The sequence below is a fragment of the Alosa pseudoharengus genome, unplaced genomic scaffold (assembly GCF_046254945.1).
Source record: "Alosa pseudoharengus isolate Yale_2024_CS ecotype anadromous, Long Island Sound unplaced genomic scaffold, YU_APseudo_1.1 YU_APseudo_1.1_scf_22, whole genome shotgun sequence".
In the NCBI taxonomy this organism is placed as follows: Eukaryota; Metazoa; Chordata; class Actinopteri; order Clupeiformes; family Clupeidae; genus Alosa; species Alosa pseudoharengus.
Window position 1 is genome coordinate 15,120,786 of NW_027468680.1, and position 19,193 is coordinate 15,139,978.

General features: G+C 41.9%; 1 protein-coding gene across 1 annotated transcript; it reads left to right on the forward strand.

The window, feature by feature from the left end:
• The first annotated feature begins 508 nt into the window (after positions 1-508).
• LOC143139882 (sodium-dependent lysophosphatidylcholine symporter 1-B-like) lies at positions 509-15,672 on the forward strand. The gene is made up of 14 exons (XM_076300699.1): positions 509-718; positions 3,343-3,471; positions 4,240-4,364; positions 8,536-8,659; positions 9,252-9,330; positions 9,858-10,015; positions 10,132-10,222; positions 10,509-10,630; positions 10,834-10,917; positions 11,927-12,010; positions 12,376-12,488; positions 12,718-12,861; positions 13,277-13,453; positions 13,998-15,672. The coding sequence occupies exons 1-14, from the start codon at positions 629-631 to the stop codon at positions 14,050-14,052; spliced, it is 1,575 nt and encodes a 524-aa protein (XP_076156814.1). The 5' UTR covers positions 509-628; the 3' UTR covers positions 14,053-15,672.
• Positions 15,673-19,193: the final 3,521 nt, after the last annotated feature.

Genomic DNA, 19,193 nt, shown 5'->3' on the forward strand with positions numbered 1-19,193 from the left:
ACAGAGATTCTGAACTCAATCTTTCTCTATTTTTGAGTGCAAATGTTTTGTAAAGTATTCAAAATTAAGAACCTGACTATACAACAAAAGGTGCAAGTGAAAATGAGACACTGCATTCGTATTGGTTTTTGAAAGGTTTTAGTTGTGCCGATGAATACATGTACAATACATAGCCAAATAGACTACTGAACAGCACACAGATATGCATGCAGACACACAGGCCTTTGTGGAAACAAATGTGACATTTGTTATCATGTGCACCTGCAATAAGCTAATTATAGGTTATTTATGAAAACGGACATGGCGTCCACACACAATGTTGTGTAGTTGGATCAGCAAGGTTATCAGCAAGCCCCCCTCTCTCTCTCTCTCTCTCTCTCTCTCTCTGTGTGTGTGTGTGTGTGTGTGTGTGTCGCGCGCGTTTGAATGATCCTGAATGGCCTGAGTATGGGGCGGAGTCTCTTAAGACTAGTAAGCATCATGACAGCCCACAGAGAGAAAGCCACGTTTGAATGAGTGCCGGTGAAAGCTGAACAACGGTTCTGACTTCGGTGCAGCCTGACTTTTAATTTTACTTGAATTAACAATTTAACAAGTTAGACTAGGCTACTCAAATTTTGGACATAATATGGCCAGAGGGGAAGGGGCTGAGCAATATTCAGCTACAAGTTTATTACCACCGAAACCAGGACAAGATGATGAAATTAAAATCGCTAAGGTAAGACTATTCTTCAAAGATCGGTAAGGTATTTTTTTTTATGTGGAACACGTTCTGGTATGCGCTGAAAGGGCTATTTAGGCTAAGCCTGACTGTTCGCGCTTGGTTTAGATTTCATAAAGCTGAATTCTTTCAAGAAATGTTGCCAAGGCTGTAATTGTAGCCTAGGCTAGAGTAGATTTCATCTTGTGAAGACGCCCACATATTGTGTGTATCTGCATTTCATTAAAAAGCCTAGGTTAAGTTAACCTAGCTCTCTGTTTTCTGAAAACCGTTTGGCAAATGGTTTGGGTAGGCCTACGGTTCTAATGAGATAAGTGAGACCACCTTGCTCTATAATACAATGGCGGTTAACGTAAAAATGCAAATTTCTTCCAATCCATTCAGCTGGTGGTCTGTCGTCTGCATCGGCATTACTAAAAGACGCTACGCTACATGCCGGTTTTAAAGCGACAGGGTTTCATTTCATTTAAAGTCTCTGGTTTAGTGTATCCTATGTTGCATCCGAATTTACGCACCATAGTCTATTTTTTGATGATTGACAATAAAATTATTGTGGTGGGACCTCGATAATAAAATGATGGGAGCGGGCGGGCGGCTGATAGAGCCTGAATATTATGCATAGACCTTTCGTTAAGTCCTTTCGTTCGTTCCCCCATGAAAAACACAAAATGCGAATATTCCTCGTCGTCTTCTTGCGCTACGTGTCGAGCGGTGTAATATTGTATCAGTTAAATAAATTGGGTTAAGTCGTGAATTGGTGGTATGGGTGTGGCAGACTATCAATTTTTAGTCTTTATCATCTCTTTAAAGCTCTAAACACTGCACTGACTTTTCAGACCGCTAAATGAACCTTCTAATTTAGCTAAGCGCAACCAAAATTCCGTTTAGGGACTACCACAAGTAGCCTAAACCATCATCATAGCCTTCTCTAAAACACAAGGTATGTTAATTGGTCCAAAGCCTAGGCATTGCTTTGTAAAAGCCCATTTTAATCCAAATGCAGGTAGACATGATATAGGCTAAATTACATTTTCATTTAGGGAAGATCTAATTTATTTTCTCTCCTCACCCATCTTTATGTATGCCAGCAAATGTAGCCTAGTTATAATTGAAGAATTCAGATATCACAAAGGGTATAATCTGTGGTTCAGTCATGTGCTGCTGTTAGCTACATGACACAGATTTTGACTTTCCAAGTCAGATAAACTAAACTGCATCTGCAGTGTGTATCTACCTTGTGCAAATAGTAGTTCAGTGTAAAATAGTTGGCAGTGTAGTGAGATTCTCATGCCACATTTTCAGCATTAGTTTGTTCACAGCCTTTAAGAGAGGTGTTATGCCAACATAGACAGGTGTCTTCCAGAGGTCTCTCCATATGTGTGTTTGCTATTTACATACAGTGGACATACCATAGCTCTTAAGATCGACCAATGGTCAGTGTGCATTAGTCAGCAATAAAGCAAGGCTTCTCGTAGTAGACTATACAGTAAGCCCACGGACAGCTTTTGAATAAGAAGCTTGTAGCATAGTAGGTTCACACTCAACTCAAGGAGGATTGGCCGGGCCATCAGACTATCGGCATATCTTTTGGATTAAGATCAGCGAGCATTTCTTAATTGGCTGAGAGCTGAGTACATTCTTGTGCCCATTGGCCAACACGAGAGGGTGTGAGCCCACCTGACACTGGGCTGACCATGTTTCGCACCCCTTGGCCCATGGATGGAATTTCAGGCTGATCCAACATCCCATGCTGCGAGCCAATGGGGAGCCCTTGAAGCTGACCATGCTTTGCAACACATGACCTAGAGTGCCCCCCCCCACACACACACACACACACACACACACACACACACACACACACACACTCTTATCACAATGCACTCACACCACTGTGTGACATCAGAGCATTGCGGATCGCACCACTGTCGGGGAATCTCCAGGGTGGGCTCGCAGTTGACTGTAGACGTGTGTGTGTGTGTGTGTGTGTGTGTGTGTGTGTTTCAAATTTTTCACAATGGCCATCAATGCTTGAAAGCCAAGCAGAGGGTTCAGAAGAGTTCATGGTTCAGTACAGTGTTGGAGAGAGGGTGTCCAGGCATCCCAACTGAAGGATGTCTCATCAGGCAAATCTCGCCATATGTGCAATTAGACTTGTTCGGGGGGGGGGGGGGGGGGGGACGGGACAGTTGTTACCAAATGAATGTTGGGTCTGTGATTATAAATCATAAATGTGTTGAATTTCATAAGACAAATAGTAAAATAATAATAAGATAAATAATAAATAATAAGACTGCATACCACTTGCAGTATTATTACAGTCAATACACTTCAATAAACTTATTGTTATGTTAGCCATATAATCATTGTGTAGAATTTTCTTTCTTACAGATTCGAGTTCAATCCTATGTTTTTTGGATGCACATACACTTTTACTCCCCTCTTAAGTCGCTTCCCCGTGATTCAGTTTATGACTTGGTGGTCTAAGCCTTTTGAAAGCTCAGTGAACTGAACATCTGACACCACTGTACCCATTGCCAAGTTTGTTCTCCCCCTGTGGACAGTGTGAATGCTGAGAGGGTGTAATCCTTTGGCTCTTTGTTCTGTCTGTCTGTGCTCTGCAGAGGGAGCAGAGAAGGGACCATTTGTCAATCTGCAGCAAGATCTGCTACGCCATCGGCGGTGCCCCTTATCAGATCACGGGCAGCGCCCTCGGTTTCTTCCTGCAGATCTACCTGTTGGACGTGGCACAGGTGAGTTTCCTTAACGCCTCCACTGTGAGAGAGAGAGAGCAAGCCAGCTGCCTGACCCTGTGTGAAACATGACCTAGTTAACAATATTATTCTCCCTGCCACTGTTATTGGGCGTTCTCTCTACCAGGTTTTAGGCCTTGGTGTCAGTGTTGGGCCTTGAGACAGTGGTCATTGTTCATGCTGTCATATTTCTGAATGTTAAGTTGTAAGGCTTGGCTTGACAGTGTTTGGAATTAATCTGATATTAAGTAACTATTTTCCTAGAGTCTAGATGGTGCCAAGTTCTTTGTGAGCAAGGTCATGAACGAAACTAAATGTTCCCGAAGTATTTCGTGATCAACTGAACATTGGGACACTGTTGCAACTGGACTTTCATCATAGACCTTCACTGGCTGACTCGAAACAGTGACCCTGTCTCAAGGACTCAAATGCTACAGCATGATTCATGGTGCCTGACATATGCCAAGGATCTTGGTTATTAGACGCCTGCTGTGTAACATTGTTACCATGTTAGAGAGCACCACAGGGATCTCAACGTCACGACAGTCAGTAGGGCTGTATGAGTGTACGTGTGTGTGTATGGGGTCAGGGGGATGACCTTAGCTAGTCATGACTTAATTGAATTAACTCGAGAAGGATGATGTTAACAAAGAGGATGAGGGACCTGAGATTTATCTGTTTTTAGAAGCCATGCATACATCCTGAATTTAAAATAAAGTATTATTTCTTATATTTATATTCTTTGCTTCCCTCTCTCTCTCTCTCAAGTTGGACCCATTTTATGCCTCCATCATTCTGTTCGTGGGTCGGGCATGGGATGCTATAACAGACCCGGTTGTCGGCTTTCTCGTGAGCCGGAGCCAATGGACTCGTTTTGGACGCATGATGCCTTGGTACGTGTCTGTTTCATTACTGAATGTAAAACTGTCAAATGTGGAAGCTATAGAAAAACAAGCTGATCCAACCTGATTTCAACAAGATGATCCAAGGTTATTATTTTAGTATGAAAGAAGATGAAAGACGACCGCAGTCAAACTAGATCAACAGTTAAACACAAGTCACAGGTGATAGCATAGCATAAATACTCATCTTGTCCTCTAGTTTAAATTTGTACATTTCAAAGGTTGTTGACTTCACTTCCCATTACAATTAAAAAGGAATTGACTAACTTGATTTGACTACAGTTCTGTCAAACATGTCATTGTTATAGTTGTGGGTGTTTTCAATGCTCAAATAGTTGGCACAGGATGTTTTTTGTTGTTCCTGTTGTGGGTTTTGTTGTTGTGCATTCCTCATATGAGGTTCTACAATGATAAGAATGCTTTTTCTTCTATGCCAGCATGTGTGGAAAAATGCTTGGAAGAATTGTTAACATGTAGAAGTACACTTTATCTCTGATCTCTGATGCCACTGCATTTCAAAACGTGATTTAAGCCGTTTTAGATGTCGGGAGGGAAGTGCCTCCGTCTATTGTGCCATGTAGCAGGAAACTGTCAGACCTCAAGCACTGACCTACTTTACAACAAACATGTGCTGACAATATAAGAGCTATCTAGCACGCACCAATAAAGTTTCATGCCTGGACAAGTACTGAAGTCTTGTCATCTCAGCATTACAAACTTTGGAACTTTACATGCGCGATTCATATTGGATGTCCCAACACTATGTCATGGATTTTACATTTAAATTTGAGTTCATATCCGCATAATACCAGTTGCATGAGATCAATTGTTTTTCTGAGACAAGTTCTAGCCATGCATGCTAGAATTGATTAGGACTGGGCAAAGGACACAAACAGCTGATCATATAACCAAACCTTCAGGGTGGAACAGTGAGGTAAAATGGGCCAGCTCCCAGATTGATGTGCTTTAGTCACTTCACTATTTTGAGTCTGTCAGCTGTGGGACACGTCAGCATGAACTTGGCCATACTCTAGTTGAGAACATGCTGTGGCCCACAGTAGCACTCACAGAGGACTGTTTGAGCACATCCATATTTACATCCCCCTTATCATCACTTTCAACACCTTCACCAGCACTAGTTCTTAATCATTTTTTTTATGTCTGTGTAAAGTGCTTCAGGTTACTCCTGAAAATGTGCTTTATGAATCAAATTTACCCAATTACTAAGTCATCTCACTACATAGTCCCATTTTTGTTTTCTTTTTATGAGAAGGGTTAACAGGAGAGATTTGTGAAATCAACTTCTTTATCAAGAATCAGAATCATTATTTAACACATGGGAACATTATTTGAAGCATGACGCATGGAGGAAGGACATGTGGTTGAAACAGATCACTGGAAATTCATATGAAAGGCAAGGAGTCATGGGAGCTCCGCGACGGAAGCGCCGCTCCCGACATGTGTTGTGAGTGCGTAGAGCAAACAGCAGGGGGGAGGGGTAAAAAGACTGGTCGCTTTCTGATTGGTCGAGCCGCACCACACCACCAAATGCAGCCAGTCAGGTTTGGAAGAGTCATTAGTGGCTTCGAAGAATGACTGTTGCAGTGGGGGCTCGACTGATATGGCTTGAGGTTACCATCGGTCAAGTGAAGGGCATATTCTTGGCTGAGTCAGTGGGTTCATTGTTGTCACTGTGACTGAGAGGATTTTTTTTTCAGTTTTAGTGTTAATGCCTCATTAACCAAAGGCTTTTACCTTAAATCACAGATATTCAATAATGATTTAGGTCTTTTGATGATTAATATATTTTAATTACATAATTAATGTGAGATTAAGCAAAGATATTCTCTGACATCCACAGTTATTCCATATTGATTATTTTCAGCCATAAAGAAGTATTTTTCCCCATATTTTCCTGTATTGTAGTTGTCAGTTGTAGTTGTAGTTGAATTTTAAGATGATTCATCTTAGTGAAATCATGTCTACTTACATTTTCCTTTGATCACATTAATCTAGTTGATATTAAGCAATTTGACACATCAAAGAGGTCCCGGCAAATCTTTTCCAGTCCACCCCTCCACTTGCCCACCCACCCCACCTTGTGAAATTCTACCTCATGGGTAGCAGCTGACTTCTTCCAAAATAAATATAAGAGTCTGTTTTGGAATTTGTCAGTGGCATGTGTATCCAGGTTGAGGTCAGTTTTGTATAGATTGTAGTGTGTTTCCTCACGTGGTGATTAGCACAGATTTTCTGTTTGTACACATTTAAACACACATACACTACACTACACTACACTAAGTCGTATGGCAGAGGATGCTTTGATCTCCTATGTGAGAGCATGGGTATGATCTGAGTTTGCATGGTTCTGTAGTACAAATACTTTATTGTTTTATCTCAGCTGGGCGTGTGTGTGATTTGTGCATGACCTTTCACTCACACGTCCTAGTCACATGTCCCCAAAGTTATACAGGTTGGTTCAACTACACATGCAGAAATTGTCATCTGACGACAAAGCATAAACATTCATGCTATATTTGGACTTGATCTACATTTCATCTCAACTTCAAAGTATTGAAAACTCTCTGACAGTTGTTCAAACTTTAAGAACAGTCCAGATTTTGTTTATTTTTTATCACACATTCAGATTTATGACGTATGATCATGTGAATCCTCTCAGTGTTTTGTTTCCACTGTCAAACTTTGGCCCCAAGCTAAAGCCACTGTAGCCAGTATACTTATCTGGAAAGCTTAAGATGGGCATCTGTGGAGGCCAGGTGAAGGGCATCTCTCTCTACCAAATATTTTCCATCTGTAACACATGCTTTTAAGGGAAGGGGGACTTCTGCAGTAGCTAGGTCTGGCAGAGGCTAGCAAAAAAGGCAAACAATGCACAGAGAAGCTTTCAAGTTGCATAATGCTTAGGACTGCTGTGGAAGCTAATGAACTGAGTGCAGTGCTTGCCTGGTCTCTGCACCTCTGCTTTGTGACAAGGTTAAGTGTTCGCACTTTTGATTCCATCGACGTGAATCCCAGAGGACTTCTTTCCAAAGCAAGCACAGACTCTGGAGGGGTTGCAGACACCATTTCAGCCTGTGTACACAGAGGGGAAAGCGATGCTCGTGTGAATACAGACCTGTTCTCTCGGGTTTCAGTATCCAGCCAGGACAGAGAACCTTTGTCCAGTGATGAACTTGGAGTGCTTATCCTGGTGCCATGGTGTTTTTTGCAGCCTCAGTGTTCCTTTTGAGCAAATAGTGATCAGAGACCTTCTACCATAAGATATAAGTTGATTTGCTGTTGATCTGCTGTGTGTGTGTGTATATATATATATATATTGCTCTCCCCATATTTCATTTGATTTCACATGGTCTGCTAACCTGTGTTATCTGAGCCCACTATTGGGAATGTTTGGAGAACAAATTCACACTGTTCCCTCTAACAACTCCCACTCTCCCACCTACAGATGATCAGTGATTGAATTTAGGTTCCCCGGAGTTGTTCCGCTCTTGCATATTGCTCTTTTGCACGTCCTGTAATTCTATAGTAGCACTATTTTTGTGTCCGTCCCCTTGTACAGTGGGCTTAGCTCCAGTTAAGTTGCTTGGAGTGGTATCTGACCTCAGATCAGACCATAGCACAATTCAGCAAGGCACCAAGCACTGCACACAAACCCTGTTGAGGATCCTTGTATAGCGTCCCTGTTATTAAACAATCTTCGCATTGGTACTTGTCAGCCTTCCGTTGCAGCTGTTTGTAGGCTATGACCCAAAAACGGACAGGCATGCATGCATGCAACTGTGGCCAGGGCATTGTGTCTTGGCTGCAGAATGAATGGACAGTTACTATGATGGTGTCATTGGAAACAAACAATAGCCCACCAAGCGCATTGATGTCTGTAGGGAGAGAGGTCAGACAGAGAGATAATGAACTAGCCCTGGTACTGAGAACTGTGAACTGCATTGTTGGTCACCCATGAGTGACACTTCCCAGTTACCACCATTACAAAAGCAGTCATCATTATGCTAGATGATGATGATGATTTTATTTAAGTTTAATAGATCTGTAGTTCATATCTAAGTATGACTATTATTAAAAAAAAAGTCCATGTGCTAGTTTATTCACTGTTTGTTGTCGCCGTTGTTTTCATGTCTGTTTCCAGGATCCTGATCTCCACTCCATTCGCTATAATGACGTACTTCATGATCTGGTTCGTTCCTCCGGTGGAGCAGGGGAAGGTGATCTGGTATCTGGTCTTCTACTGCCTCTTCCAGTCCCTCCAGACGGTGAGTTTAGTTTCATTTTTGTCTCACCTTTTTCTCTCACTAACACACACACACAGTCTCTCTCTCTCTCTCTCTCTCTCTCTCTCTCTCTCTCTCTCTCTCTCTCTCTCTCTCTCTCTCTCTCTCTCTCTCTCTCTCTCTCTCTCTCTCTCTCTCTCTCTCTCTCTCTCTCTCTCTCTCTCTCTCTCACACACTCACCCTCTCTCTTTTTCTCTCTTTCTCTCTCTCTCTCACTCACCCTCTCTCTCTCACTCACCCTCTCTCTCTCTTTCTTTCTCTCTTTCTCTCTCACACTCACCCTCTCTCTCTCTCTTTCTTTTTCTCTCTTTCTCTCTCTCTCTCTCTCACACACTCACCCTCTCTCTTTCTCTTTCTTTCTCTCTCTTTCTTTCTTTCTCTCTCTCTCTCTCTCTCTCTCTCTCTCTCTCTCTCTCTCTCTCTCTCTCTCTCTCTCTCTCTCTCTCTCTCTCTCTCTCTCTCTCTCTCTCTCTCTCTCTCTCTCTCTCTCTCTCTCAAATCAAAGAGTCATACTCTGTAATAGTCCCATGGCCTTGTGTTGTTAGATGTCTGAATGTTTTGCTTTTATTTGCAGTGTTTCCACGTGCCATACTCTGCCCTCACCATGTTCATCAGCTCGGAGCAGAAGGAGCGAGACTCTGCTACTGCCTACAGTGAGTCCCGTCCCAAACGTTGAGCACTAGTTTTATCATGTCCCAGCCTTTTAAAGTGCCCATAGCGTTACTTACATCTCTTGAAGGTGCAGCCTATGATTATAATATATTGCAAAATGGCGCAAATAGGGTAATCTGGTCTTAAGCTTTAGTGAATATGGTCTACTTTTGGTGGCACCTACCGCTTTAAGAGGTCTGAAACTAGGAATGTCACAGAAGAACAGTTCATAAGCAATCTCTTTACTTGGGTGCAACTGACAGGCACATCGGACTCTAATGTGATCCAACGAGCCTCTCTCTACATGCTGGCTTCATGTACTGAAAATAGCAAATTAAATTTAGCTAGCGCTCCAGTGCCTTTAGAGTTCTGTCCTTCTGAACTGGTCTTAGAATGGCATTCAATCCCAATACCCTTTCATATAAAGATGAAACCCTCTGAATTAGTAGTGGGCAAACGTTTACTGACTTCAGTGTTTGGGCCGCCGCCCTCATTCCTGTGTTACATCCTTGTTGTTCTCATGTTACAGGGATGACGGTGGAGGTGTTGGGCACAGTGCTTGGCACTGCCATCCAAGGCCAGATAGTGGGTGGCGCGGTCGCCCCCTGCATCCGAAACAACCTGGAGGACCTGAACTCTACTCTGGCGTCAGAGGTCAACATATCGGGCATCTCCCTGAATGACACTGTAAGTGAGAGAGAGAGAGAGGAGGGCGTTTCCCCATCCACCGATAATTGCCCATGCTGCCTGCCCCAACCTGACCTAATTCATGCTTGGTTTCCCCATCTTGCCTCCTCCCTCAGAAACAAGCCTACATGATTGCGTCAGGAGTCATCTGCATCATCTATGTACTCTGTGCCATTGTGCTATTCATGGGAGTCAAAGAGCAAGAAGGTTAGTGAAGCACTAATGCAGCCACCATGTGTGAAGGAGCCAGGGGGCCATGTTGATTACTGAGCTGTGCCTCAGTGCACTTATTTTTTCTGTTTGTATTGTGTGCTGGTTTTTGCTGCTTTCAAAAGCAGATTTTTTTTTCATCTATTTATTCATTTTTGTGTCAGTTTTGTTTCCTTTACACATTGAAATTACAGTTAGCTATCAACATTCTCCCGATTTGTAGCTTTTGTTTTGTAGCCGATTTGTAGCAAGCTGATTTCTTTACCATTTCTCTTTCCCCCAGAGAGTGGGCATCTAAGGGCGGATCGCCGCATGTCATTCTTTGAAGGGCTGCGTATGGTGCTTAGCTTCGGGCCCTATGTCAAGCTGGTCATGGGCTTCTTGTTCACCTCACTGGCCTTCATGGTAAGAGGCACATTGTGTATCATCAGATACTGTATGCTCACAGCAAATAACTGAAGGAAGCCACACTCTTTTTTTTTAAGACAAGATTGTATTTACAGCACATTGAGAAATGTAAACATGCATTGTAGTGGAACAGTGTTTTGTTGTTTAATGTTTTGGATATTGGATACGATTGTACAGTTTGTTGGTTTTGTCTTTTGTAGCTCTTGGAAGGAAACCTCGCTCTGTTCTGCACCTACACTCTTGGACTGCGGGAAAACTTCCAGAATGTTCTGCTGGCTATTATGGTGAGGGCTCCAAACTTGAGGCTCAGGCTTCACTCCCTATTTGGTATTCAAGCTGTGCACAGCAGTTAGAGCTAAAAGTCAGCTTTGTTAAAAGGTCAGTCCACCCAAGTAGGCCCGGATTGAAGGAGGATTCCAGTGTCTCTGGATCGGTTTCCTTTTGTCCTCAAAACAAAGCATGCTACAGTAGGAAGCACATTAAAACTGATTCTTTTATGCGTGAGGGGAGAGGCTCTGTGCCACTTGGTTCAGCCCAGGGACAGACGATGTCTGTTGGCAGTACTTTGGTGCTCGTTTGAGACGAGGTGCCTTGTCGCCATGGAAATGAAGTGCGAGATTTTCGGGTTGAGGGGACACATTCTAGAGACATCTGGGAAATAGTCCCCCTCTCACGAACACTCTCACCCTCTCACTGTCCCAGCGGGCAAGCAACCATGCAAGCGACAGACAATCACTGAGGCCTTTGTGCCACCACAGCAATCTGTTTACTTTGATTGAAAGGACAATTTCTTGAGTAGCTCTGTCTCTCTATTCTTCTCTAACCTTGCCTTCCCCATCCTGTCATGTAAATGTTTTTGCAGTGATGTGATTACTGTTCTGAATGTTACAGGACATGGCCAATGAAACATTTATTTGACAGGCTTAAAACACAGCTCTGTTCACTTGTTGACCATAGACCATAGACCATAACTGAGACTGGTGATCATTCCACCCAGTTCAGAATGTACGTCAGTGCAACAATGTTTCCGTAACGAGTGTCCTTGTTGTGGCATGAGAACAAAAGCCGCTAGAACCACAACACTAAACACGTGCAAGCCCCCCATCATACGCATCAGCTGACGGACCTCCAAATGGGGGAATGACCCTTCCTTGTTAGTGGTGGCGTGTCTTGTTGATGTTTTGGGGACGCACATGGAACACGTGTGTGTGCTTGCTTGTACAGGGGGGTGTGTTTGGATGGGTGGGATTTGTTGGAGTGATTCACGTGTTCTTTTTGTTTGTTCTTCTGTAGCTCTCTGGCACCGTTTCTATCCCATTCTGGCAGTGGTTCCTCTCACGCTTTGGAAAAAAGACTGCCGTCTACTTTGGCATCACGGTACCTACACCATAAATTAGTCATTCTTTGTGTGTGCGTGTGTAAAATGGAAAATAAATATTTGTGTAGTAAGAATTACTGAATATTATTTTGATACTTCACTTTCTGTGTATTTAATGAGCAATGCATTTCTTTAGAAACTGCCTAGATGAATGTGTGTCTAAGGTTCCAGTCCACATTTACTCATATATTTTTAGATCAACACTTTGTGTGCTTGGGTGCGGATGTGTATATATTTGATCTCAGGGCAGTACAGTGCTACATATTTCTATTCATTTCTATGAGCGAAAAAAGTTAGCCCTGGATCTGTTGCACACATGTGTTTTTGGCTTGTGTGAGTGATGACATCTTTTCTCCTCTGACAGTGGGCTGCGCCCTTCATGATAATGGTCATCTGCATCGAGCCTAATCTGTATGTGACATACGTGGTGGCGGTGGCATCTGGTATCAGCGTAGCGGCAGCCTTCCTTCTCCCATGGTGAGAGACACGGCTGTTCGCCTGGCAGCTTTTTCACAGTTCATCACTTTTCATTAAGTCAGTCTTCTCTGATCCACTCTTCGAAGCCATGCTAGTTATATGCATCTAATGAGTACAAAACATGCTGTATGACAACTCTTCTGATAAGGAACCGACTGGTAGTCTACAGACAAAGTCCTTGTTAACTTAAGTGAATTGATGTTTTTATTATTCTGTGTAATCTGCGTAGGTCAATGCTGCCAGATGTTGTGGATGACTTCAAAGTGCAAAATCCAGACACTCACGGCCATGAAGCCATTTTCTACTCTTTCTACGTTTTCTTCACCAAGTTTGCCTCTGGAGTTTCTCTGGGCGTCTCTACTCTCAGCTTGGAGTAAGTTTTAGTTTCTCTTCTCCTTTACTCTCACTCTGCCCCTCTCTCCCACCCCATGTCTATGGGCTCTGGCAAAAACAAAGACCTTTGGTGTTTGTGTGCCTCATCACAGGCATACTGATTTTTGACTGTTCAGGTCATATAAACTAGTCCTGCATTTGGACTAACAGACTGGCCTTTTAGTGCATCGTCCAGCTTTTCCTGCTTTATGTTTACTGTCCCACTTTTAAGAGCCTGATTAAGACTGTGTTTATGCAGCCAGGCCAGACGGACACAAAACAGTGAGCAAATCCTTACTCATTCAGCCCAAAAGCTCTTTGTAGCCCCTCTTTGCTTTTCCTTTCTTTTCTTTTTTTTTGTCTGGCCCGTACTCTCCACCTCTCCTCCGCTCACTCGCTTCCTCCATCATCCACAGTTTCGCCGGGTACCAGACCAGCGCCTGCACCCAGCCAGACTCGGTGAATTTCACACTGAAGATGCTGGTGGCTCCTGCCCCTGTGGTTCTCATCTTCGTGGGCCTAGTCATATTCAAAACGTACCCAATCACTGAGAAGAGGAGGCAGGGAAACCGCAAAGTGTTACAAGAGCTAAGGTGAGGCTCCCACCGATCACACTTTCACACACATTTTGACATGTGAGCATATACACAAATATACAGGTGTTTAGAAACTGGGTAAGGGATGGTGAGGTGCATTCAGACAGGTTAGTCTTTTTCAACATCGAGGAAGAGGGGTATCTTCTCTTTCAGCTCCCAGCCCTCTGTGTAAAGGATTGCATAAAAGTTTATTAGTCTGTGTCTCCGCTAGATTCTAGTCTCCCATTGACCAGTCATTTAACAGCAACCTGTCTGAACCCAGCAGAAGGGCACAAAGTGAAAAAGAGTATTAAATCAGGCATCTTGATAAGCGTGCCTATTACAGAATGATCCTTTTCCCAGACAAGTTGAAAAATGGACTTTGGGTCCACAGGGCTGTGGATTAATGCTCTGTTACTGCTTCGAAAGGGTGGGAACCATGCTGCATTGGAATGTTGACATTAGGAGTCGACCTTACAGGTTTTGTGTGTACTGTATTGCTGCATTCATTTTTTGTTTCACACTGGGTTTTTTTTCTCCTTCTCTTGTTTCCACAAAACAGGGACAGTGACCAGGATTCACAGACAGACTCTACAGAGCTGGGAAACATTGTCTAAGACACAAAGGGAATATTACACACTGTTTTTCACACGAACATACATAACCACGTCTGCATGTGTTAGTACACACACAAACCTCAAAGGTTACCTCTTTGTGACTGTTCATCTCGGCTGTCAAGAGTTTAAGGTTACCTTCAATGGCTGCCATGGCTATGCATTGAGGTATTCAGCGGGAGATTAAAAAAAAGAATTGAAGAAAAGTTCTGTCAATGCCGAGACTACAGTCTGAAAGCGCCCCCCTCTGGTCATCACAGGGACTGCTCTACTTGTGCACATCACCATGTGATCAGTTCCTGATTGCGTCTCCACATCTGTAACAGTGTCATCAGCCAAAACATGGGATGCTCGTTGGAATAAGGGGACGCAACGCGTTTCTGTTTTCATCAGTCCTCATGAAAGGATGGTTTTTGACCTGATCGACGACTTGTGTTGTTACCAAAGCAAGTCGTCACAAGTACAAACCCTATGAATGCACAAATGCAGCAGCATTTACAAGCGTGTGCCTGTTGTTTGTTATTTCATTTTAAGCTTTGTACGCAGAATACACCTCACATACAAGTGCTTTTGTGTAAAATGATTGCACATTTTACAACTCGGCTCACCATTACAGCTTGTTCTCTTTAGAGGTGGGTTTGATATGGACCTATCTCACACCAGCTTACTACATCTAACACTCTGCCAGAACAAGATAGCTGTTGACTCAAACTAAACTTCCGTTTTTGTTGCAGGTTTACCTGTAGTGGTACAAGCTCACTAAATTCCTTGAATTAAAACAGCTAAAAGCAGTTACATGTAAAATAGTATTTATATGAAGCAAGATAACATTGTACTGTGATGGTCAATCTTGAGTAAGGATTGTCATTTATTTAACATTTGGACTAACACCGTCAGAGTGAGCTGCTTTGGCAGCTTCTTGTGTGTGCCCATCATGGTTGGTATTTCAAAGGTGCTATTGTCATTTCAATCATTTTGATATAAGGCTGTGAATTTGTTTGTAAATGTATATAGATGTACCGTCTCTCTGTGTCTGGTATCCAGTTGTTGACGGACTTTGAAAAAAAAAAAAAAAAGAACACTGGAGACATTGTCAGGCGACTGTGATGTACTGTGATATTTGTTTTATTATACTGTAAAAGGTTTTTTGGAGAATAACTTTATTGCCAGAGAGATTTTTGTACATTTAAATGAGGTCATGGCCAACACATTTTTCAGACACCTACCTGCTTATGTTGCCATTCATGGACTTTAAAATGCATGTTTTTTGGGAAAGTATGTTTAAACCTTTGATGTAGTTTTATTGCTGCAACTTTGTGTTGTACTTGTGATGGCAAATCTTTATGGTTTAATTTGCAGTAACTGGAACATTGTATTAAACTGATTTAGGCCTTTATCTGCCTGCAAAGGCAACCAAACAACAAAAAATGGCCTAAATTCTGAAAATATGTATATGTGTAAATACTGTAAGTTGTAAATACATTCAGTGTTATGTAGATTAAGTTTGCCGTAAAAAAGATGCTGCTAAGTCCCGGTACCGGACAGTTGGGTTGGGTACTAACTTGTAATGAAATGAAAATGTTTATGATTTAAATGAAAAAATAAAATAAATACTAATATAAATTCACTTTTTATGTCTGTTTCTTTCTGGGGGAACTGAAGGTTGCTTTGGTAGGTCTCCTAAAGAGGCTTTCAAACTTAATAAAGTTGTGTAATGGAGATATAATGGCACCTAGGTGCCTTCTAGTGGTAGCACAAAAACCTGCAGTGACTGAAGTTGTAGGCTACAGTACAAAGATATAGAGCCTCCATTTTGAAAACATTCTCCACATCTTAGCCTTCATTATGGTGATGGTATTGAAACCCTACTCCGTATAGAGCACCCAGTAACAGCCATTGGTTGCTTGTTTCATTTTAAAGGCCTTTGAGTAATAATGGCCAACTTTAAAAGAGCACTTGAACTTTTTTAACATTATGCTCCCCCTGAGTGACATGCATTTGCTACTTGAAAACATTTTAATAAATGTAAATTATATGAATTATATTATTTGCGCCAGGGCCAAAATACAGTAGCCTAATATATTTGATAATTAAGATATTTGCAATGAATTACTTGTCAAATGCATCTGACTCTGCTTGCAAAAGGACAGATGGGAAATTATTGCAGAACATGCATTTTATGGGTGACCTACCGCTCCTGTCTGCTCAGATAAAGAGAACTGTCACGCTGCCACTGAAACTTAAGCAACATCAGTCGAATTCGCTATCGATTTGGTGCAATCCTCAGACCAGAGCTGAAATTCTCAAAATCACCTGATCACTCTCTACTTCACCTAGTCACATCATAAAACCGAGTTGTCACTAGTGAACAAAAAAAAAAACAAATACTTGTGTACATCCACTAATTATCTTGTACATGTCCTGTTTGTCAAAATGCATAATACATATAGGCATTATTTCAGCACGAAAGTGTTGAACCTTTTGACATAATCTGTCAAGTATAATTTAGCCATTTCCATTACACTTGGTAAATGTCTCCTAAATTGATGACTTGCTCTCAGGTGAATCTTCATGAAGGGGAATGAAGTATTTGCACATTTAAGAGTCCATGTCCTGCACTGGACTGCACTGCATGTCCAGTTATGGGTAAGGAGTGTTTCATATGTTTACAGTTCTAATGTTGTATTTTTGGTCCACGTGTGCTATATGAATTGTTTAAAGAAACACAGAAACACACACACACACACACACACACACACACACACACACTGTTGTGCATACATTAATGATCATTTCAGAGATGTATAGCCACTTAAAAACTGTAATGATGTAAAAACCAGCCATAGACACCATCCCCAGACGGTTTCTACAATTCCATATGTTTCAGAATCAAGAGAACTTTTTTACAGAATATCAGTCACTGCTGATGAACTAACATTTGGAGACACTTGCATAAGCAGCAATATTCTAAAACTATTTGGTCATTTGATGTTCAAATCATAGATTGCAGAATCTAACGTGAGGTAAGTCTGAAGATAGTCTGTATAGGGCTGTGTGTGTGTGTGTGTGTGTGTGTGTATGTGTGTGTGTGTGTGTGTGTGTGTGTGTCAAGTCAAGTCAAGTCAAGTTTATTTATATAGCGCATTTCATACACAGAGGTCATTCAATTGTGTGTGTGTGTGTGTGTGTGTGTGTGAGTGTGTGTGTGTGTGTGTGTTTGTGTTGTCTAGGTTTGTGTCCAGGTCTCTGCTTTTTATTTTTCCCCAGAGGCCAAGTTATCTGTCACTCATTGCTATGTAGCACCATCTACCAGTGGCTCAGAGAAACACAGTATTATCAACAACTTTGGGCACTACAACTTGAACTCATTCTATCTTATCATTTCAGGCTTAGTATTTCAGTCATTTCTCTTATAGTAGTGTATTGTACCGGTATGTTATTGTATAACAGTTTGTCTCGATTGCTTTGATGCACTTAATGAAACTGGGATCCACTTGATCTTGAGCTTCACCTTCTTAGCACAGTAGACAGGGGCGTAGCACAAGATCCTGGGCCCCTGCATAGGCAGTCCTGATTGGCCCCCATGTTCCTCAACCCAGGTAAAATAAAATATAAAAACTTTTCAAGGGCCCTCTCTCCCCTTGGGCCCCTATAATCAATAGTGGTTTTACCCCCAGTCCGACACCCCTGACAGTAGAAGTCATCTCTTGCAAATTATTTTTCAAAACACAGTTCTCATACAAAGACTCCAAACTCCATTGGATTAACTATGTTTAACAAATGGAAAACATTTATCCACAGCTAATAAATATTGCTTGCAAACATATGAACTTGTAATGCCAATGTGTGTCATGTAATGTCAAATCTCCTTTGCACAAGTCTTCAATCAGCAATCATTCATTGTCCATAAGAGATAAGTCTGTTCTGTGTTGCTATTTACAAGTATCAATGAAGGCACTGTATTGCCTAGTGAGGAAAACAGTACAAAAGCTGACAAGTCCAGGTGTTTGCTGTAGGTCTATTTCAATGAAAAATGACAAGTTGTAGTTCAGTGTATGAAATGTCTCTTGTCCAGGTGTAGGTCCTACATGTCAATGGTAGATACATCTTGGGAGGAATGAATACAATTCATTTTTATTCAATACATTTTGTCTTTCCGTAGTTTTTCTGAAATGGCACAGACATAGCCAAAACGAAGGCTGAAACTCCTCATTTTGAGAACAGTGTTATGCATTTTGTTGGGCAGTGTTATCTGTTTTTGCTGTGTGTTTTAAATGTTTTGAGAGTGTTAAGAGTCTTTTGCTGGCAAAATGTTTAATTTTCAACAGTGCCACTGTTTCGGCCTGTGTGTTAACTGTTTTGAAAATGTGGAGTTTGAGATGACTGCATCAAAGCAATCAAGAAAAACTGTATTACGGCCGCCACGCAGGATTTTCCCCCCAGTAATTTTGTGTCAGCGATTCCCTGGACAATGAAAGACCGGGCAGCACGAATCTTGGTGTGCCTGTAGCCCCACAAGGATGACACAGAAATATTAGTTTTCGTTTTGATCCATCACCCCCCTGCAGCACCAGACCCCCCGAAATGTGGGTAGGGTGGACACAGTTTTCTGTGAATATCTCAAGAACTGTAGGGCCAAGGAGGACCTATTTTTTTGTATGTTTGTCTCAAGGGGCCATTTCAACCCATCCCAAAACCACTCATTTGCGGTATAGCACTACCAAGTTAAAAATAAAAAGGCAAAAATTAGGCGTTATAATCACAGGTATCTTTGACTGACGTGTTCAGAACTGCACAAAATTTGACGTGTAAGATTACTACAGGCTCTGAATGCATGCTGAGTTAGTGGAATTCCGTTCATGGGGGCCATACAATAAATTAATTTATGTATACAACCCCAAAACAGAAAAAGTTGGGACGTTGTGTAAAATGTGTAGAATGTAATAATCTGCAAATCTCTTAAACTCATATTTAGTTGCAAAAAGGACACAGACAACATATCAATTATATGATATTTTATGGAAAATATATGTTAATTTTGAATTTGATACCAGCAACATGTTTCAAACATGTTGGGGCGGGGGTAACAAAATGCTGGAAAACTTGTGTAATGATAAAGAAAACAAAAGGAAGAATGTTTCACA